The 22,834-nt window shown below is 44.7% G+C and overlaps 1 protein-coding gene across 1 annotated transcript; it reads left to right on the top strand.

Annotated features, from left to right (window-relative positions):
* The first annotated feature begins 814 nt into the window (after positions 1-814).
* On the top strand, positions 815-21,556 carry KLHDC1 (kelch domain containing 1). Its single transcript, XM_068194944.1, is given in 15 exon segments — positions 815-1,253; positions 4,499-4,569; positions 5,778-5,787; positions 5,789-5,896; positions 6,483-6,601; positions 8,025-8,050; positions 8,053-8,102; positions 8,951-9,034; positions 9,803-9,886; positions 14,351-14,409; positions 16,034-16,146; positions 16,555-16,627; positions 19,440-19,524; positions 20,214-20,266; positions 20,609-21,556. Coding segments are annotated over 15 exon segments (1,212 nt in total). The 5' UTR covers positions 815-1,151; the 3' UTR covers positions 20,784-21,556.
* Positions 21,557-22,834: the final 1,278 nt, after the last annotated feature.

The raw sequence follows: 22,834 nt of genomic DNA on the forward strand, positions 1-22,834 counted from the left end.
CCAGGGGCTGCACTGGATGATCCCTGTGGGTCTCTTCCAATCCAGGAGAACCTGTGATTAACATTACCAGTTTATCAATGTGAATAATTAACATCTTCCCTCCTAGAGCCACCAGAGGAAGTGTGTGTCCTACTGTCACAAGAAAATCCTGACAATTACTTTCTGGTGCCCTTTTATAAGATGCTAAAGTGCACATTTCTCCCAAGTTCTACTCTACTATTTCCGAAGAGCTGTAGCTGTTTTATTTTGAATTCCATTAATTCCAGCCAGACACACAGTTCAGCTGGAACTGACTCAGCTGTTGATAAAACAGAGTAAGAACTGGAACTGTCCAACTGTTTAATTAATATCTGCTCCTATTTCATAGCTGTTGCTTCAGGCAGGAGCGTGGCTTGTCTCACTTTCAGAAAGACAGGGAGCTCTGCTGTGCGTGTCTATCTCAGAATCCACAGGATCGTGGAACGGTTTGGGCTGGGACGGACCTTAAAGCCCATCCCATTCCACTGCTGCCATGGAAGGGACACCTTCCACTGTCCCAGGCTGCTTCAGTCCCTGTCCAGCCTGGCCTTGGGCACTGCCAGGGATCCAGGGGCAGCCACAGCTGCTCTGGGAATTCCATTCCAGGGCCTCCCTACCCTCACAGGGAGGGATTCCTTCCCAGTCTCCCATCCATCCCTGCCCTCTGGCATTTTGAAGCCATCCCCCCTTGTCCATCACTCCATGCCCTCGCCCGGAGCCTTAAACCCCGTCCCGCACTGGGACCCAGCTCCTCCTTCCCTTCTTGCCCTGTGGTCTGCGTTTAGCTCTCCTGGGTGCTTCTTTCCTCCTCTCGCGCCCATTATTCACATCCTCCCGCATTATTCACATCCTCCCGCGCGGTTTATTCCGCCTCACAGCTCAGCCCGGCACTGCTGCCGGGCACCGGGGGCAGCGCGCTGCTCCCCGGCCGCTCCCATCCCGACGCGCGCCGGGTGCCGCCACACACTTTCGACCCTCCTCGCTTCCCGTCCGCCCCAGGGGAGCGACCGGCGGCGGAGCCGCAGCTTCACCCGGAGGAGGCGGTGGCGGGACGCGAGCCCTGAGGCGGCCGAGCCTCTTCCTCCTCCTCCTCCTCCTCCTCCTCCCTCCTCCTTCTCTTCCTCCCCCCCAAGATGGCGGCGGACCCCGCGGATCAGTTCTGCGTGGCCGAGGAGCGCAGCGGCCACTGCGCCGTGGTGGACGGCAACTTCCTCTACGTGTGGGGAGGATACGTGGTAAGGCGGGCGGGAGCGGCGGAAGGAGCGGCGGGAGCGGGCTCCGGGCGCGGGGAGCGGGCCGGGGGGGGCCCCCGCCGGCCCTCAGCCCTCGGCGGGCGCCTGGGCTGCGGCGCGGGCGCTGATTGGCTGCGGCGGCCGCGCGCCGTTCGAATGGCGGCGGGAGGCGCTGGGGGCACGGCGCTGAGGGGACGGCGCCGAGGGGACGGCGCCGAGGGGACGGCACTGGGGGCACGGCACTGAGGGGACGGCACTGGGGGCACGGCACTGAGGGGACGGCGCTGGGGGCACGGCACTGAGGGGACCGCGCTGAGGGGACGGCACTGGGGGCACGGCGCTGAGGGGACGGCGCTGGGGGCACGGCGCCGAGGGGACGGCACTGGGGGCACGGCGCCGAGGGGACGGCGCTGGGGGCACGGCACTGGGGGCACGGCGCCGAGGGGACGGCGCTGGGGGCACGGCACTGGGGGCACGGCACTGGGGGCACGGCACTGAGGGGACGGCACTGGGGGCACGGCGCCGAGGGGACGGCACTGGGGGGACGGCACTGGGGGGCACGGCACTGGGGGCACGGCGCTGAGGGGACGGCACTGAGGGGACGGCACTGGGGGGCACGGCACTGGGGGCACGGCGCTGAGGGGACGGCACTGGGGGCACGGCGCTGAGGGGACGGCACTGAGGGGACGGCACTGGGGGGCACGGCACTGGGGGCACGGCACTGGGGGCACGGCACTGAGGGGACGGCGCTGAGGGGACGGCACTGGGGGCACGGCGCTGAGGGGACGGCGCTGAGGGGACAGCACTGGGGGCACGGCACTGGGGGCACGGCGCTGAGGGGACGGCGCTGAGGGCACGGCACTGGGGGCACGGCACTGGGGGCACGGCGCTGAGGGCACGGCGCTGGGGGCACGGCGCTGGGGGCACGGCACTGGGGGCACGGCGCTGAGGGCACGGCGCCGAGGGCACGGCGCTGGGGGCACGGCGCTGAGGGGACGGCGCTGGGGGCACGGCACTGAGGGGACGGCGCTGAGGGGACGGCGCTGAGGGGACGGCACTGAGGGGACGGCACTGAGGGCACGGAGCCGATGGGACGGCGCCGAGGGCACGGCGCCGAGGGCACGGCGCTGAGGGGACGGCGCTGGGGGCACGGCGCCGAGGGGACGGCACTGAGGGGACAGCACTGAGGGCACGGCGACGAGGGCACGGCGCTGAGGGCACGGCGCTGGGGGCACGGCAGGGTCGCTCCGATCGCCTTGTCCCGCCACCCTTTCCCTGCGCGATCCTTCCCTCCTGCTGCCCCGCTCGCAGCCGCCTCCGTCGCGGAGCACGTGTGGGGAAGGGCTGGTGGAGCCGGTTCGCTCCCGGCCCCTTCCAACGCGCCCTTCCTTCGCTCCCCAGCGCGCTGAGCGCGTCTCCCGTCAAGCCTCGACTCGGTCATTTGTGGCTCAGTTTTTCCAGGGTGTAATTCATGTTCTCGCTGCTGAGTCCCCGTGGGTTTTATTTATTAGTGGTTGTGTGGTGCTTACAGCACTGCTGTCACCCTGTCACCTCAGAAACAAGCTGGTGGCAGGCTGAAACCCACCCACAATTTAAATTTTTTTTTTCCCATAAAAAACCGCTTCTGGTTCTATCATAAGTAGGTCCTGGTGTCTTTTAACACTATGAATACAACGCAAAAGGGAGCTAAGAATGATACTACATTAAATACATCCACTTAGTTTTACCTGTTATTTTTCTGTTTATATTTATCTGTTTATCTTGTCTGTCTGTGCACATTGGCCATAAAATTGGAAATACCTGTGCTTGGTGTAATTCCTGGTCTTGAGCAGGTGGAAACTGTTATTTCTATAAAGATATTTCATATTCTATATATATTTTTCATGGTCTAAGGTAACTTTAAAGTGTTCAAAGCTTGTCCTCAAGCAAAGAACTCTAGTGGGAAACTCCTGGATTTAAACTCCAAAATATCCCCTAAATCACTGGTAATCTTTAGTATTTTTTATGCTCTGGCCTTTAAAAACTGAGGTTGAACTAATGAGCACAATATTTTCAAAGGTTTTCTGATAAAAAACTGTGGGTTCGTGGCACACTCAAGACCACGCATATGAAGTTTAGCAGATAAACTTTGCAAGTGTTCTTAGTAGTTTTACGTATTTATCTGTTGAAAATATTATGAAAATTGTTGCTCTGTAAGCAGCCCTTTACACAGATGAATCATTTTTCACGTGTTGCTGCTGGACTCCTGCCCAGCAAACTTTATTTTTGGCATCAGTGTGTTTGCTCAGAGCTGGTTCTGGAGCAGGTGCTCGACCTCTGACATCTCCAGATGAAATGGAGTCAACTTGTGCTCCTTGCAGAACCTGCCAGGAGTGTGTAACAGCAGAGCAGAGGTTAAATAAATCCACAAGTTAAATAAATCTAAATCTGGCAGAATAAATCTACCAAAAATAGGATGTACCTGCCTGCTTGGCACCTTTCACAGTGAGCAGTTCGTAATAAAACATCATTTGAAGGCAAGTCATCAATATCAGTAACTGAATTGTCACTAATTAAATTTCGGTTTTGTATTTAACTTCTTCACATTCGTTTAATTTTGAGCCAGTTTTTACTTGTTTACTGACTCTGGCTGCTTACTCACTGCAAGACTTTAATTTCTTTCTAGTGCCAGGGCAGTAATTAATGCTGTAGTTGTTACTCACCACGAGTACTGCATTTTTTTGGGCTTCCTCTCCTGTTTGTTGTTTTTCCTCATCCCAAATTATTTCTCTTTCTTAATGAACTCTGTTCAGGAGTCTTCATAAATCTTTTTTTCCACAGAAGAATTAATTTTCTCCTTTATATGTGACACCTTGGTCTTTCAAGTAACTGCTGCAAGTAACTTTTTGTGTTTTCAGTCCACTTTTTATATTCTATTTTTTTTTATTTTTCCACTATGCCAATGGAAACAGCTCCTGATAAAAAGTATCTAAATGGGTTTTAATTCAGGAGCTTCAAGTCGGGTTGATGTTGTTACACATCTTTTCTGGCAAAATGTGAAGTTGGCCAATCTGTGCCTTTATTGAGCGGTTCTGAGGAGGAATGAGTTTGTTTTTAAAATATATTCATTTTCTGATCAGAGCAGTAACACTGGGGTGTGACTCTGGTTTCCTTGAGATCATTCAGTGTTGCTGAGTGACATGGCTTGGCATTGCATGTGCAAACACAAAAAGCAGAACTGACTGAACATTTTAACGTTCCCCTTTCAGTCCATTGAAGAAAATGAAGTTTATCTGCCCAGCGATGAGCTCTGGATCTATGACATGGACAGTGGGCTGTGGTGAGTGGCACCCTTCCTATTAAACTATTACCTGAAGCTGATTTTTGTCATTGATCTGCAGGGGAAAAGCCTTCAGGGATGTTGGTCATGTTAAACAGCAGGTGTTTCATGCCAACACTGAAGGACAGACCTGTGCTGGGCAAATTAACTCCAGGAAACACAATCCCTGCTGCAGTCTAATTATTGTGTGCAAGGGAATGGTGGAAATGGTTGGCTCCAGGCTCTGTTAACACAGCTGCATTTACTTGGCAGTTTATTTTGGCTTAGTTCTTTTACATTAACTTTTATGTTAGAGCAGTTAAACACTGGCTACTTGGGCTCTTGATGTAGTTACAGTTATGGATTTACTATTTTTGGTATTAATTCCATGTACATTGCAACTCAGATATAACTCAGAACTTCCCCTTTTTCTCTTTCCTTCCACTTTCTTTTTTCCTCCCAAAAATAACTCAGAACTTCCCCTTTTTCCTTCCACTTTGTTTTTTCCTGTCTCCTCTTCTCTCTTCTCTCTTCTCTCTTCTCTCTTCTCTCTTCTCTCTTCTCTCTTCTCTCTTCTCTCTTCTCTCTTCTCTCTTCTCTCTTCTCTCTTCTCTCTTCTCTCTTCTCTCTTCTCTCTTCTCTCTTCTTTCTCACCATGATTTGCTGTCCCTTCCCTGTGGGACAGAGCTGCCCAAAGCCCCTTCACATTCCCTTTTTTCCCCTGCTGTCCCAGTCCAGCAGTTTGTGCTCCCAAGGATCAGGAAAGTGATCTGGGTTAAACAGAATTTTTCCAGGCTATATTTAAGCAGGATCTGCTCCTGGCCTGCCTGAGCTCTCAGCACAGTCCCACACGTGCCGCTGAGTGCAGGGCTCAGCAGAGCCTCAGTGTTCCATTTCTGACATCCCAGCAATGCCAGATTCTCATTTCAGGAGTTCCTGGAGTTAATAATATTTCCAGATTTCGAGTAATTAATGCTTCAGCTCTAGTAAAGCTCTCCTAGTGTGGATTTCACCTCCAGAAGAATCAAGATGCTTTGTTAACAACACAATATCCACCTGGAAGTTCTTTTCCACCACAGGAGCCCAACTTCACCTGCAGCTCCAAATCCTAGTTATGGCCCAGACTGTATTTTTACCTTTTAAATCTAAAAATTCTGAGTAAATCTCTTCGGGTTTGTTACATTTTGACAGATTGGAAGGGGCTTCATGTATTTTTTTTTAAATTGCAGGACAATGCACCCTGATGGAAGGGGAGTTACCCACCTCCATGTCAGGCAGCTGTGGGGCCAGCATCAATGGGAAGCTGTACATTTTTGGGGGATTTGATGATAAAGGATACAGCAATCGGGTATTGTAGTCTTTTTTTTTTCCCCATAATATTGTATTTTAATAAATACTAATACTGACCTTGCTGTTTATCTCGTATATTTGTATTTGAATTAAAGAGAAATTTGAGAAAAAGCTTTATTTTTTTAAATCTTCTGTATTTATGCCAGTGCTTTCCCAATTGGTTTTTTAAAATATTCTGACAACCTTAATTGAGACTAATCTCTGAATATTGCTTTTCTTTTTGCTCTTTGATAGCAATTCACTGCTTTAAATAATTAGGTCATAATTAAGGTTAAAATAGAGCTACCAGCTTTCCTTATAGCTGAAAACTGAATTAACAAAAGAGATGAAATCAGTTGTTTTATCATTTAATATAAATAAAGTCAGAGTTGACTCCTGACTAGAAAATCAGTGAATTGGAGCCTCTGGTGAAACTTTGTGCCAGTTCTCCCACTTTAACTTTGTTTTTGTGGCGTATTTGCAATTGTAAACTCACTGCCAGTTCCTCTTTTACTTCCAGGCTTCTGGGGGTGGTGGGTTGTTTTTTTCTGGTGGTGATTTGTGCTTTACACTGAAAACATTGTCATTTTTTCTTTCCTTTCAAGCTGTATTACGTCAATTTGAGAACAAAAACCGGAACCTACAGGTGGAAAAAAATCACAAATTTTAAAGGTCAACCTCCCACACCTCGTGACAAACTTTCCTGCTGGGTGTACAAAAACAGGTAACTCATTGAAAATATTTAATTGGTGTTAATTGCAGAGAGAAAGTGTTGAAAAGTGAGAGAACTCAGGGTTGGGATGGAGGAAACTCTGATTTTTAGCTTGACTTGCTGGGGGATTTTTTTAACAACTTTGCACCAGAGTTTCCTCGCATGTGAGCTGAACTACTGGCAAATAAAATCTCACTCTAGGAGAGGGCTGGGATATTTATGCAAGTTTGTGGAATGTTTTACACTTTAGAAAGCTGTCATACATCTATTATATGATTTTAACACATTAAAAAACGTATAAAATTACTTTCTCTGCAACATTCATTATTTTGAGCATTACATTGACCTGCAATAAATCCATGTAGTGTTTTCCCAAGGATTTTAACAGCTGGCAGTTGCAAAGGCATTTCAGTGATTATCTTTATCTTACAAGGACTGAGTCTGCCTGGACATTTGTGTTGGAAAAGTGACTACATGTGTTTAGAAAACAGACTTGGCTCAACAGAAATACTCCAGATTTTGTGTTTATTATGGAAAATGTCTGGATAATGAGGTGGAAGTGATCACAAGCAGGTGCCCTGTCAGAGATTTATTATTAGATGTGTTACAAACAAGTCCGAATGCGATTTATAGTGCACGTTATCAGATGGAAATGATTTATCTCTGTCTGGACTCCACATCTGAAGAGATTTTGCATAAGCTGTGCAATGCCCCTGGGTGCCACATCTTGGTTTTGTAATTCTAATGTAACTGCAAGAGATAGGAAAATACAGATATTTGAACAACTCCCTGGCTGTTAACACAAGATTATTCAAAACCTAAATGTGTTTATTCAAAGTATTGTGTCACCTGCATGCTAAGAAAATCACCTGTTTAGGTGATAGAATGGAACCTTTTGATATAAAAAAGATTCTTTATGAATGGCCCTTTCCTGGGTGGAGTATTGGGCTGGGAGGTGTGTGAGGATCCTTCAGTAGTGCTTGGCTGAAAATTTTTCTTTTAAGCCAAAAAAAGGGACTTTTTTGTCCTGTGGGGCAAACCTTGGGAACATTTTTTGCCTAAAGTTGGACACAGAAGGTAAAAAATGCAGCAGGAGCACAGGAATTTCACTAGGGAAAGGCAGAGAAGGAGGCATTTCACTGTCCTGGGTGTTATTTCCCATTTTTGCCTGAAAACAGCACTGGAAATAAACTTTTAGGGAGAGGAACAGAGACTTTGAGGTGTCTTGAATAATTTCCTTGTGTGGATTTCAGTCAGGTTGTTGAGGGCGTGGCTGTGACCTTCGCCTTGTTTGGGTTTGCATCACCAGGTGCAACACAAAATCTTCTCAGTGTTTATATTGCTGCTAGTGCAGCAGTAACCCAAAATATTCATTATTACAGCTTATTCTTTTTAATCTTATCTACAGAAGAATGAACTGGTTTTGTTGTTCCAGGCTAATTTATTTTGGAGGTTATGGCTGCAGAAGCACAATGAGCTCAGTGATTGTTTCGATGTCCACGATGCATTTTGGGTAAGAGATTTGTCCCTGTTCCCACTGATTTGTGCTTTCTGATTGGGGAAAGAAAGATCCTTTTTATCATCCTTGATGAGCATGAAAATCTGATTTTTCTTTTATTTCAAGCATCAGCAGAAATGCAAATTTGGAATCTTTTTAAGGTTTGAAATTCCAGAGTGGTGGTTGTTCCACGTATTCCAAGTTCCAGTGCTGGGCTTGGAGTGCAGTGAATTAAATGCTGTCAAAGAAGGAAAAAAGGCAGGATTTTAATCTGAAGGCATATTTTAAAGCTGAAAATCCCAGAAAATTTAATATTTTTAATAATATAATTTAATAATTTTTATAATTTATTTATTTGAAGTAACATTAGAGAATTCAGAGCTTCCCAAGTCTAACTGACAAATACCCTGAGTTAATTTATTGAATTTATTTTCCAGAAGGATGCTTAGATCAGCTTTCCTTCAGTAATTTCTTGTAATTAATACAAAGATCACTGAGCAGAGTATTGACAGGGAGCTCCTGACCTCAAATGTTAAAGATGGACACACAAGAATTGGTTTTTCACAATTTCTTAATTTTTCAGTGCATTACAACAAAATTTAGGAGGCGAAATTTGCTGCAGTGTCTGATGTTGGGGCCCAAAGCCAATTTTCAGGTGTCACCAGCCTGAACATCCCTGGGTGCTGCTGACCTTCAAGTGAATCTAAGCTGCTGCAGCATTCTTAAAAATATCACCACATCTTTTCATGAAATTGCCTATTTTAAATGTATTTTCTCTTTGGACAGATCCCTTCCAGGTTTGTATCCTTCACTAAGCAGAAAGAATTTTAATTTTTTTTTTTTAATTTCTTCTTTTTTTTTAGGAAGGACAGATATTCTGGGGATGGCACAATGACGTTCATGTTTTTGATACAACCACACAGACTTGGTCTCAACCAACAATTCGAGTGAGTGGTTCTTAGTCTCACATCTTGACACAATTGGAAACTGGGGACACCTTCCACTGTCCCCAGGCTGCTCCAGTCCCTGTCCAGCCTGGCCTTGGACACTTCCAGGGATCCAGGGGCAGCCACAGCTGCTCTGGGAATTCCCAACATCCCATCCATCCCTGCCCTCTGGCAGTGGGAGCCATTCCCTGGGTCCTGTCCCTCCATGCCTTGTCCCCAGTCCCTCTCCAGCTCTCCTGGAGCCCCTCCAGGCCCTGCAAGGGGCTCTGAGCTCTGCCTGGAGCCTTCTCCAGAGGAACATTCCCAGTTTTCCCAGCAGAGGGGCTGCAGCCCTTTGGAAATCTGTATCCATGTATAATTACCATGGATAACCTCTCACAGATAACAGGAGAGCTCTGCCTTACTGAGATGAAAATATTCCCTAAAGTTCATAAAATCCAGGGGAGTTTATGTAAGAACTCAGCAGAAGTTGTATATTTTAAAGAGGGTCCTGGCAGCATTTTATGGTCTTAAATGTTGTAAAGAAGTTCTAAAATCCCTATAAAACCAAATGCAAAGTGTAAAATTACCATTGCAAAGTAAAAGCCAGTTCTGCCACCTTCAGTTCTGATTTACACAGGGAGGACTTTTTAGCACAGGGATATAACATCAAATTTGAAGATGTGATTTCCAGGCGTTTCAGTAGCAGTTCCTGATGATTTGTAGGTCAGAAAATAAACTGTCCGGGAAATTTGCTGGTGTTCTGAAGGATTATTTTGGTTCTTTCAGGGTGGAGATCCACCTCAGCCTCGAGCAGCTCACACATGTGCTGTGCTGGGAAATAAAGGTTACATCTTTGGAGGACGAGTGCTGGTAATTCAATATTTTCTTAGTAGTCATGTTATTCTCCTGACTTTTTCTTTTTTTTTTTTTGGTCATTTTGTAGTAGGAAAAAAAAAAATCCCAAATGTCTTTGGCCTAATCTGGATGTTCAGGGCTCTGAATCCAGGATGCTGCTTGTCATCACCCTCTGCAAAAAGAAGAATATTTCTGTCTGTAATATTAATGATTGTCCCCAAAAAAGTACAACACAGATGACTGTGAGGTAAATAACAGATTTGAGTTGGCTTTGTAATTGAATTTTGCCACTTTTTGCACATAAGTGACTGAAATACAGATGTCTGGAAGAGGTAATAGACAAAAGGATGCAATCTGTGCATAAGTAATTTAGGGTTGGATTGTGGCTGTGTAATTTTACTCTTCCTGACTCTTTTTAACTTAAAAAAGCCATAGGCACCACCCCCCTGATTAAAGCAGGGAGATACTCAAACCTCTCAGCAACACTTGGAATTTCTCCAGTGCTAATTAAAGGAGATTTTCTACTCAGCTCCTCTCTGCTGGAGCACTGATGTAAGAAACAGATCCTGTAAGGCAAGTTAAAAACCCTCCCAATTTCAGTGACTGTGCACTCTTGTGTTTTATTTTAATTGAAGTTTTTAGCTCTTTTCACTGCAGCTGATTTAGAACCTTTAATCCTACTCAGCTAGAGGATGAGCCTGGATGTTTTCTATCTCCAAAATTGACAGTGAAGAAGCTTCTGAGAGCCCCCAGTGCTGTTTTCCTGTAGTTCTGGTCTAAAAAAGAGAAGGAATTAGTTTGGGAATGAACATATTCCAGCTCCACCTTGGAAAGCTGCCACAGCCACAGCCCTGTATTCCCAAATCCTGGCAAACAAAGCAGTGTAAAACTGCACTTTGTTCCCCATTCCCTGATTTTCCTGCTGGAATATTCCTTTGGCTAATCTGCACTCCTTCCACTCCTGCTGCTCAGAGTGACCACACCGTGTCCAGCCACTTCCCACTCCCAATTGCCTCCCACACCTGCAGGAAGTTTTTATTTCAGTGCCTTTCCAGAGCAAACAGAAAAGAAAATAATTAAAATGGATCCTGTTTGTTCCTGCCATTATGTGACCTTTGATTCAGGATCTCTGGAATTGTTCCTGAAGCCTGAGAGAGCTGCACTCAGCACCTCCCAGAGCTGTAGGTTTGGACAAACTGGGTTTGCAGATAACTGAAGGAAATAAAGAGATTTGAGGAGAGTGAACAATCAGGATTATCCATGCCCTGAGTGAACCCTGTGCCCCTGTCCTGTGTGCTCACAACTGAACCCTTGCTGACCACAGCCAAGTCCTGCTCCTCCCCCAGCCAGCTGAGAGGGAAAAACCCCAAATGTGGGCGTGGACAGGTCCCCTGGATGATTTGGTCCTGCCCTGCCAGTTCCTCCTGAGCAGCTCCACAGCCTCCTTCCCGCAGGGCTCCGTGCTCACCCCGGGGCTGCTGCACTCTTGAACTGCCCTGTAACTCCAGCTGGGGTTCTGTGCAGCCTCTGCAAGGGAAATTCTGATTTAGCTGGAGCTCGCCTGTCATTCCTCCACTGCCCTCACAGGATTTGCCCTCAGGCTTCTGTTTAACTCTGTTTGACTACAGCATTCTGATCTCAAAAGGTTTTTCTCTTCAGCTTCCTTAAAAACTTGCTAAATTTCAGTGAAACCACTTGGGAACCCATGTCAGAGAAGAGTGAAATTGTGGAAAGCTGTGTTTAATTCTGTAGGAGAACAGCAAGTGTAATTTTCACCTTGGTGATTATTATTGATCCGTTTTCGGTCCTAGAAATAAATGGAAGGAAACATAAAAAGGTGAGGGAACATTCAGTGGGGCATGAGGAATTAATGTAAGTCATGAAAAGAAAAAGCTAAAGACAGCAGAAAACCACTAAATTTCCTGACACCAGGAATAATTCCTCCCCAAAGGATGAAGTTTTGCTTTTCTCCAGAAATTAAGGAGCAAACACGGGGTTGCTCTGCTCCTCCTTCTCCTTCTAGTTCACCATAATACAAATCTTCCCAGGGAAAAGGCTCTGCAAGGAACCAGAAAGGGCCAGGAAGTGTCATGAGGCTTCTCCTATTCATCTTTCTGGGAGGAAAGGGCACCTTTTTCCAAACTTGGAGCTAGAACTGGTAAAAGAAGATGATGATGATGGTGATGATGATGAGAATCAGTTGTACCAGGAATCATTTGAAAACAGGCTCAGAAGTGTTATGTGGACTCAGTTCCTTCAGGTAAGCCCCTGGAAAAACAGAAATGGGAGAAAGTGGGAAGGAAGGAGAGTTAGTCCAGAAGTTGATGCGAGTCTTGTGTTTGATTTAAGTGGAAAAAATTCATGTTGAGAATGAAGTAAATAAACCAAAGTCTTTGCAGCAGCTCTTCACACATCTGGTGCCTTAATGTAAGCTTGTTTATATTTTCTGTCAGCAAAGCTCAGAAGATCCGTGGAGCTGCAGTTCTTCTCTTGGCAAAGCTTGGAGCTGGAATAGCTTTTGATTGTAAATCCAGGAGGGAGAGCTGCGGAATTCCCTGTCCCAGCAGGGAGCTGGGAATAATGTCACCCTTGAAGCCTTTCATGGTGCTAATCCTGAGACCAGGCAGCTCCTGCCTAATGTGCACTGGGCTGCAAAGAAATCAACTTGCCAGAGATAAGCAGAGTGTCTCAGGAGCCCTTGGAGCTCCAAGAGAAATTCCAACCCTCTTGTGAGGCGTGGTGCCCTTAAGCCAATTAAAAATCTTTTTAAGATTGGCAGCAGAATGATGAAATAGAGCAGGAAGGAGAAATCCATGAGAAACTGCAGGAGAGCTGTGTGGCAAGTGATGATCCTGTAAACCTGTGTGGTTCCAGCTTCCCAAAGAAGGGTTGGGTAGAAAGGTGCTTTCATTTGTTAAAGGCCTCAGTCTTGGACAGTTGGTGGTGTTTTGAATTCAGAATGAGGTTGCTGTAATTCTGCATCTGCCCAGCTGTTGAACCATGAGAATGCAAACATTATAACACATTGATTTCCCAGGGAGCAGGAAAGAGAATTTCTCCATCTTCTGCCTAATGCCTGGAAAGGAAAGTCAGCGAGGAGGTCTTGAACAGGATCCTCTTGAAACCTTAATTTTCACCATAACAGCAACTTTCTTTGATAGATATCCTTTACATCAAATTGTAGTACTCCAACATGATTGAATATTTCCAGCTGTAGGGGCCAGGTTGTTGGGTTTGCCCCAGATGTACGGAAGATCCCAACTGCATTTTGCTTTCCGCTTGGATGATTTGATCCCCTCATGCCCTTCAAAGGCACCAGAAGGAGTAGGAAACTGGCTAGGGGTGTCATGGAAGACAGATGTGTCCCCCGGCTGTCAGCTGGACCACACTTGGTTGTTTTTAGTCACCCTCTTGAGGGATAAAATGGCTCAGGCAATGCCCCAAAACCCTCGCAATCTTGTCTATATCCTGTTGCCCTCCCTCCCCAAAATGCTGCTTCCCATTCCCTTCCCAGCCCAGCAGGGTGGCAGTGCTTGGCAGAGGAGGTTGTAGCATTCCTGAAAACCTCGCTGTTCCCTGAAATCCTGAGAGACTTCCCAGAGCTCTGCTGGGCAGCTCTGGAGGTCCCTCAGCCTCACTCCTAGGGTACAAGCACTCCTGTCAGCCTAGTTCTGCCTCAGAGGATCTGCAAGCTGGAGAAAGGCTTTTTCTAATAGATCTATGGACTGCCCAGGGAGAAAAGGAGTTGGAAGGTAAGGCAAGAAACATTTCCCTACTTCCCAGATGGTTTTTGTAGTTCCCAGGGGAATCACAGCTCCCAGGCAAGCAAAGAAATCTTTTTGTCACCACCCCAAGGCAGTCAGAGACTTCCTCCATCTCCAACCCCAGGCAGATAAGCAAGAGGAAAGATTTCCCATTTTATTTTGTGGCAAATGCTAAAGGGTCCTAAAACCTTGCTGGTGGTCACGTTGTGAAAGGAAAAGAGGGAAAAGCACAAATGATGGACATTTCTGGGGCTATCCAGAGTACAGCACTACCAGGATACTCCAAGGAGTAGTGACCAGACAGGAGGATACAAACTTCTGATCACAATGTCAAGGAAAATAACACATCAATAGGAGAGTAAAACACCTTCTGCATTGCCCTGCCAGGAGTTCTGTGGATGGAAATTAAAAACATTTGCAGGAACTGGATAAATCCCACAAAGTTCTTCACTTTTAGAAGCTAAAATTGGCCCCATAGTGCTGTTGCATGACTGGAAATATTTCTGCCAGGCACTTTCCTGAGAGTTGCATGGTTTTTGTGAGGAGAAAAGCTTTTCATCTGCCACATAATTCAGATTTATATTAAGGCAAGTGGGTAAAGATTTCTTCAAACTATAGGTACTTGGAATATTCTGTCCCAGGAAGGCCTCACTGAAATATTTTGTTTATTGTTTGCTTAAAATAACCCAAGTGGGATTTTATTTCTTTGTTTTAGCAAACCAGAATGAATGATTTGCACTGCCTGAATTTAGACACTTGGACTTGGTCTGGAAGGTAGGTTTGCTTTTGTAACACTTAAAACTGAATTTAGAAGATGGAAACATATTGTTAAATAGTTTCAGAGCTATTCCTGCAGCTTTTCCAAGAGGAGAATGAGGGTTTGGGGACTTCTAACAGCTGCTGGATTGTGATTTCAGTGGAATTGAATTTGATAGTGGTTGCTGAGCTTTTCCTGCTCTGCACCAGAGCACTGATGGTGCTGTTTAAAGCACAGCATGGAGTGATTTAACACCCTCATTTTCAGCCTGGCTACATTTATCCAGATGGAATTCCAGGTTTTAGGGCTTTTTGAATGCTGGGTTTACTGTCTCCAGTTGCAGACAAATTGGAAAAAGGTCTCTTCTATAAAAGGCCATGAAATCCTTCAAAAATGTAGATTTTTCCAAAATTCAAGATATTTCTATATTGTGATCCAAGAAAAGCTCATAAGATTTATCCATGATTTAGTATAGTGTATATATATAAATATTGATATATTTATATATTGGATCACTATAAATTTAGGAATCTTCTGTTCAGCTGTTGCAGCACCTCTGCAGAGTCTTTGAGAGACTGAAGAGAGATTTAAGACTGAAAAAAAAATTAAGATACTGGGGTGAAAAAAGAGGAGATAATGTGTTTGCATTTATTCATTATTATTTATTCCTCCTATCACAAAGGGAGCTAATAATTATTTATTAGTAAATAATGATTTTATTTACTAACCAGTCAAGTTTTTTTTTTTTCTTACTCAACTCTACCCAGCTTTCTTAAATAATTGCATGATAAGAACCTGCTAACCCAGGATTAGCATCCAGCAGGAGATTGCAAAATTCATTTCAGCTGCCACTGCCAGGAGTTGCTATCCCTGCCTTGAGCTCCACTAAACTGTCATTCAGAATTTGGTTATTTCTGGTACTGGGATCATTTCTTGTGCATGAAAATTGAAATTTTATCAATTATCAGTATCTGTTTGATATTTTTTTTTAAACCATCAAAGCCCAGGTTGCCCCTTGGCCAATTTTAGTACTTGGCCTCTTTTCTTCACTTGGATTCAAACAAGTATTGCAACTTGCCCTTGGCTTGAGTTCCAAATTTAGCAGGGCACTTCTGCAATCCCTGTTTAATTATCTCTGATAAACTGCTTTTTTGGGATATCAGGATCTTTACTGTTCACATTCTCCAGCAAACCCAACTAAAATAAAATCAATTTCAATACAGCTCAGCTAAAATAGATTTCAAATGAGATTTTATCTGTAATAAAGCTCCATCTGATTTGTACTTAGGAAAGCCCCTCTTTACTAACATTTATATTTCAAAGTCTGGCTGAGCAGCAGCTTGAAGAGGTGGTAGCTTTTGGATCAGAGGTAAAGCCACAATCCTTGTGTCATTTAAAATCATTTTCCTTGGAGTAGAGAGCCTGTAGCCCCTCAAGAATCATCAGTTTGATCTCAATTAACTGTTTCCCTACATGTACATGGAATTTATTTGGCTATTTAATCTCTTTTTCACTGAGAAAACACCCAAGGTGGCTCTAGGAAAAACTGAAATTTTCTGCCAAATTAATTTAAATGAAACAAATTAAACAATTTCAGCACTGTTTGAACATTTGGGGGTTTTGTTTCTTGGTTTCCCCCAGGATTAATATCAGTGGAGAGAAGCCCAGAGATCGCTCCTGGCACACGCTGACCCCCATAGGGGATGACAGACTTTTCCTTTTTGGTGGACTAAGCTCCGATAATGTTCCTTTGAGTAAGTAAATTAATAGAAATAATTCTAATTCTCTTGTGCTTTTCAGATCACACTAACACGGTGTGGGATAGCTGATAGGAGTTGCTTTTGTAGAAAAGGCAGCTTGTTTCTATTAAAAAAACTGAAATTGGCAAAAAAATTTTAAGATAAATAATAATTTCACAGATAAATGCATGGGGAGGAGATGATTTTCTCAATTTACCCAAAAGAAAGGGATTGGGTGTGTTTTAATTCCAGATTTCAGTGCAGGGAGGGTTCTGGGGCAACATTAAATCACAAAGAGTGAAAAGATGCAGCTTGATGCAGCTTTACTGCTGCCTAAATAAACATGCTCTTAGAGCTGCTCGTGTGAACAAGAAGCTAATTTTTGTCCCAAAAAGCCCATTAATGAGTGTTCTCACACTGCAGGTGATGGTTGGATCCACAGCATTGCAACAAATGGATGGAAGCAGCTCACCCACCTGCCCAAGAGCAGGCCCAGGTACAGAAGCGGAAATCCTGTGTGCTGGAATGGAATCCTTTTTCAAAATGAACCCATTTTTAAATTCTTGCCCCGTATTTCTAAAGACTGTTTTAGAATATTAGTGCAGAGTGGTCGAATAGCTTGCTTTAACACCTTTTTTTCCCTTCATACCTCATTTTTAATTAGTGTATTTGATGCTTATATGCATGAAAAAATGGGTTTTTTTTTTGTGGTGAAGGATCTGGGTGTTCAACTGACCTGCTGCTCTGTAGCCAAATTATTGTTCTGTAAACAAACCATAAAAATTGGAGGAATAAATAACCAAGGAGAAGAATAAAAGCTCATTAATATTTATACATTATTAGAAACAGGGAAGGAGAGAACCATGAAAAAGTTGATTCCTCTTTCAGGGATCAAAAGGAAAATTGAGTAACCCAGTGTTTGAAGCATTATCCATGTTTCTAAGTTAAAAATTATTGAACTGGTTTGCTGTAGATAGTAAATATTCAGATTTTCATTGAATTAATTCCCTGCATTCACCCGGGAGCTCCCAGCACAATTTATATCATAATATATATCACAGTATGTTTATTTATCATTATATTAATTTTTTTAAATTATCACAATATTTATATCATATGACAATTTTATATCTTTTTTTTTCTGATACAAAAATGTCCAGTTCTGCTCTGCTCCCTGCCTTGTTACTGAAATGTCTTCACCTTAATTAATTTTCTTCCTGTTTTATCCTATTCTGGGCTGTCTTTCAAACACAACAGCCACAGCTAAACCAACGTTTCTGCCTTCTTACCTTTCAAATTCTTTCAAACCCAAATAAACTCAGACCTCAGCCTCACCAAATAATTTCAATTGATGATCAGTGATATTTTTTATGATATTTCAGGACCGAGGAGTCTTTAAACACAGCACAGCAGGAGCAGCCAGGGGTCTGGGCTCAGTTCTTGAGTCTCCTGAACCTTCCCTGTGCTGTGATTTTTCCTGGGCCGTGCTGGGGAGCAGCCCCAGGAGCAGCAGCTCAGCTGGAATAACTCTGTGCCTGGGAGGATCAGGGATCCCTGAGCCCCAGCTGGTTCCCAGGGGATTTTGGGATTTGGGTTGTAGGGCTGAGGAGCTTTCCTGCACCTAAATCTTTCTAGAACTAAAGGACCTCCCCTCCTTCAAGCAAAGCCCAAAACCTGCTGGATTTTTTCAGGAAGTCACAGAATGTGAGGTTGGAAGGGACCTCGGCAGGTGACACTGGGATGTGTCCCGGGGGGTTTGGGGTGGATAAAAGGAACCACACCAAAAGGCTGTCCATACACTGAACTGCTTCAGTGTCAAGTATTTGTACCACAGTTTTATTTTCTGCAGGATCTCTGCAGCTGGAAAAGCTTTAAATCAGTTCAGTTGCTCTTAAAATGCAGAGCAGTAATACATCTATGTGTACTTCTTTTATATATTTCTCTTACCTGTAATGAAATTTATTACAGTCTTTTCCTGATGCTTCTGCAACTCTGATTCCCTCCCTAATTTCTGTAGAGAATAATTTCCTTCAACCTCCAGTTTTAGGAATTTCTAAAATATTGCCTTCTTCTCAGGTGGTCCTGAATTGGTAGAAAATACTGTTCCTCTCTCTAGCCATCAGTTTTAGTTTTGCATGCTGGGTTGAAATAAAGAACAAATTTTAACTCCTGGATTCCCAATGTTTTCATTCCCATAACTGGTAGAAAATACTGTTCCTCTCTCTGTCCATCAGTTTTATTCAGCCAACGTTCTGCATGCTGGGTTGAAATAGAGAAGAAACTGTTTAACCCCTGGATTCCCAATGTTTTCATTGCCGTGTAATGCTGTTGCTGAGGCTGGAGGAGCCCTGTGTGATTCAATAACGTGCTTTGTTAGAATGTTTAGGTGATAAGTTAGAGCAGCCCATGGGAGGACAGGAGCTCTCGGGCAGTAGGAAAAGCCTCAGGTTGCGAGCTAGGATGTCAGCAGAGCCCAGGCAGGAAAGGCTTCCCCGTGTTCTCCGTGACCAAGCCCACAGTTTCCCTAAGGCAGAGCAGGCAGAGACAGATCTGTCCACAGGTATGAGGAAGGGAAAAGGTGAGGTACCTAAGGACTGATGTGAAGGGAGACAGAAAGTGGGGACGTTGATTTGTGCATGAAACTTCAGTGGTGTGTTTGATTTTGGTTCAGTGGCTCTTAAGTCCATCAGCAGTGGTGCTAGAGCAGAAAAATCTAATCCTGAAAAATAAATCCCCTCCAGGGGTGGCTGCTGAAGGGGCAGGATCTTCCTCAAAGATTATAAAGTCAGGCTTTGATTTTGTGGGGTCCGTATGACAAAACTTCGTTGGTGTGATGGAAGTTACTGACTCACAGCAAGTGATCCCAGGAATCTCTGGGGGAAGGACCAGGAGAACTGGAGCTCCAAGTGCTCAGGGATCTTTGTCAGCACTGAGAACCACCCCAGGCTGAAAGCCACAAGAAAATTGTACTTCTGAACCAAAGAAAGTGGAAAATTGCAAAAGACAAAGCTTGGCAAAAGCTTGGTTTGTAGAACTGCCAAAAACTTTTCCACTGTGGTGATAAATAAGACAAAGTTTATATGCCCAGAATACAGAAAAGTCAAATAATAACAAAATATATTGGTCTGTATGAAAATAACTCTCATGAGCTGAGGAGTCGCATTGCTCTCTTATTTTATATAGTGAAACAAACAAGTAATAAATTTGAAGGTGTTATTTTTTACCTCTGAAATCATGGCTTTGTCTTGCTGCTAACACACAAGTCCTTGTTCCTTGGGCACTCATGGTGTTTGTGGTTTGATTTGCAGGTTGTGGCACACAGCCTGCCTTGGGCAGGAGGGAGAAGTGATGGTGTTTGGGGGCAGCAAAGATGATTTGCTTTTTATGGACACGGTCAGTAAACTGAACAATAAATCCCATCGCTGGGATAATTATAATTAATGTCAAATTATGGAATGGTTTCAGATGGGAGGGGTCTTAAAGTCCATCGAATCCATCCCTGCCTGGGCAGGGACACCTCCCACTATCCCAGGGTGCTCCAGGCATCATCCAGCCTGGCCATGGACACTTCCACAGATGGGGAGTCCAAAACCTCTGAGCAAATAAAGAAAATTATTATATATTAATAAATATATTAATTGAAGAAAATTAATTGAACTTGGAAGAAATAGCTGCAACATCACCTGGTCTCTGTAGGAAAACTTCAGTATATAAATATATTAATTGATTAATTTTTCAATTAAAATTCAGTTAAAAAAAACCCAAAACTAGATTGAGTTTGGCTCAAACAATTTGCTCAAATTGGTAACTGAAACCATTACAAATTACACATCACTGAGGAAATTATTATAATTTACACACCACAGATTATAAATTAATTATAATTTACACACCACTGATTCCACTGAGGAATCCCCAGCTGAGGCTTTCTTGACTGAGAGAATGAAAAGGAATTTGTAATTCAGGTTCCTTATAAATGGTTGGTCAAGGAGAATATTTCTAACTCATGCACGTGGTAATAAATGTGGCATTCATGTAGAAGTTGTTTGCCTTTCTAACGGCTCTCTCCTTCTCTTGCTCAGGGCCACTGCAGTGACTTGTTGATATTTCAGACTCAGCCTTATTCCCTGCTCAGGTGAGTTTGAGTTAAAGAATCCCAGAGTGGTTTAGGCTGGGAGAGGCCTTAAATCCCATCGTGTTCCATGGGCAGGGACACCTCCCACTACCCCACGTGGTGTTTTAGCCACTGCTCCTGCAGAAATTGGGTGAAATACCCAATTTCCTCCTCAGGAAATACCCGAACCCTGCAGTGTGTGATGCTGCACAGCAGTTTAATCACTGCTGCTGTGAAATTCCCTGCACCTGTAATTAACACCTGTAATTAATGCACATCACCAGTTTTTACTAGGTGTCGTCTGTTAGAATATAAACTGTTTACTTCCTTTTTTTTCCTTTTTTTTCTATTTCCCTTCCCCAGGCTGTGTCTTGACTGCATTGGGAAGAACGCAGCTCTCTTGGAGAAGCAAATTCCCTGCTTGCCATCCAAACTTCTGCAGGAAGTGCTGAAAAAAATCACTTTTTGGGCTGCCATGACCCACAGGCAGGAGAGGAAAGCTGAGACTGAGAGACAAAGCCAGCTGCACTCCACATGAGGCAGGGCAGGGAGCTGCTGGGACACCTCCGAGGGGTTTGTCCGTGGGCTTTGTGCTGTTCCCCTGCAGCTCTGTGTTCAGCTGGGTTTCTGAGGGAAGTTTGACAACAAATCCTTTTCATGGGCATCTCTCGTTTCCTGCGTTACGGAAAACTGCTACAACTTCATTTCTAGATAATCGTTCACCTCTGCTCTCATGGTTTTGAATAGACAGCCCTCACAACCCTTTTGTTCTTTTGGAAGGGGACATGATCCACTTCAGCTGGGTAAAATATGGTTTAAGTCTAAAAATCCTCCTTGGCCTTACCCCCATCAGCCTTCCCAAAAAGATAAATTCACCTCGGTGTCTTGGGGACATTCACACTTTGTCAGTCTTAAAGGTTTCAAATTTACCACCACCAAATGTTGGTTCCACCAGGCTCTGACCAAAATCCAACCCTGGAGCCCCACACCTCACACTCCAAGTAGGAAAAATCCATCAGGGAATTGTGGAACTTGGAAGAAAAAGCTGCAACGTCACCTGGTCTCTATAGGAAAACTTCAGTTCATCACCTGGTTTTACTGTTTCTGTCATCAGGAAGTCCTTTTGGAAATAAGTTGTATATTGTATTTTGGATGTGCAAAGTTTATATTTCATTCTTGTTAAAAAAAAACAACAACAAAGTTGCTTATTTATTGTTTAAAAAAAAAATGCAAATGTAGTACTGGTTATTTTTCTGTTTCAAATATTTACTTAACGGGAGCACAGTCATTAAAATTTTATAGAGAGTTGAAGCAAGAAGCATTTGGACACATTTTTGATGGTTTTAAAGTCTGTAAAAATTAATTATTTGGGGAAAAGAGGTTTGGGGGGAGAGAATCTGTTTCAAAAAGGAAGTTTTGTGACTGGTTATTTTAACAGCCTAATATTTATGTGCTGAACTCCCTGCCCTCCCTTTTTGGGAGGGGGAGTTCAGATGCCCCCCTGAACCCCAGGGTTTGATTTTGGGGGGCTCAGGTGCTCCCCAAGGTCTGATTTTGGGGATTTGGGATTGACTTGGTGGATTCAGATGCCTCCAAGGTTAATTTGCAGGGGCTCAGGTGCCACCCAGGGTTTATTTTTTTGGCCTCAAGTACCCCCAAAGTTAATTTTGGGAGGGCTGAGGTGCCCCCATTGTGAATTTACGAGGTTCAAGTGCTCCTGAGGTTAATTTTGGGGTGGTTCTGATGCCCCAAGGTAAATTTGTCTGGTTTTTTAGGTGCCCTCATGGTTAATTTGGGGAGGTTCAGGTGCCCCCAGTGTGAATTTGGGGTTATTCAGGGTTAGTTGTGCTCCCAGTGTTGATTTTGGGAGGTTCAGATGTCCCCAGTGTAAATTTGGGTTGGTTCAGGTGCTGTGATGTTAATTTTGGGGTTATTCAGGAGCCCCCAGGGTTAATCTTGGGGTTGTTGAGGTGCCCTCAGGGTGATTTTTGGGGTGGTTCAGGTGCCACCAGAGTGAATTTAGGGGACCCAGGTTCCCCAGTGTTAATTTTGGGGCTGTTCAGATGCTCCCAGTGGTAATTTTGGGGTCATTCAGGTGCCCCCAAGGTGATTTGGGGCTGCCTGGGTGCTCCGGTGTTAATTTTGGGGTGCCCCCAGAGTGAATTCTGGTGTTGTTCAGATGCTCCCAGTGTTAATTTTGGGGCAGTTCGGGTGCCCTCAGGGTGGTTATGGGGGTAGTTCAGATGTCCCCAGGGCGAATTTCGGCCTTCCCGGGTGCTCCAGTGTTAATTTTGGGGCGGTTCAGAAGCTCCAAGGGTTGATTCTGGGGTGCCCAGGTGCCCCGGGGTGAATTTTGGGGCAGTTCAGACGCTCCCGGTGTTAACTCTGGGGTGCCCGGGTGCTCCAGGGTGAATTTTGGGGCAGTTCAGACGCTCCCGGTGTTAACTCTGGGGTGCCCGGGTGCCCCGGGGTGAATTCCGGGGCAGTTCAGACGCTCCCAGTGTTAACTCTGGGGTGCCCCGGGGTGAATTTTGGGGCAGTTCAGACACTCCCGGTGTTAACTCTGGGGTGCCCCGGGGTGAATTTTGG

The sequence above is a fragment of the Anomalospiza imberbis genome, chromosome 6 (genome assembly GCF_031753505.1).
Source record: "Anomalospiza imberbis isolate Cuckoo-Finch-1a 21T00152 chromosome 6, ASM3175350v1, whole genome shotgun sequence".
NCBI lineage: Eukaryota > Metazoa > Chordata > Aves > Passeriformes > Viduidae > Anomalospiza > Anomalospiza imberbis.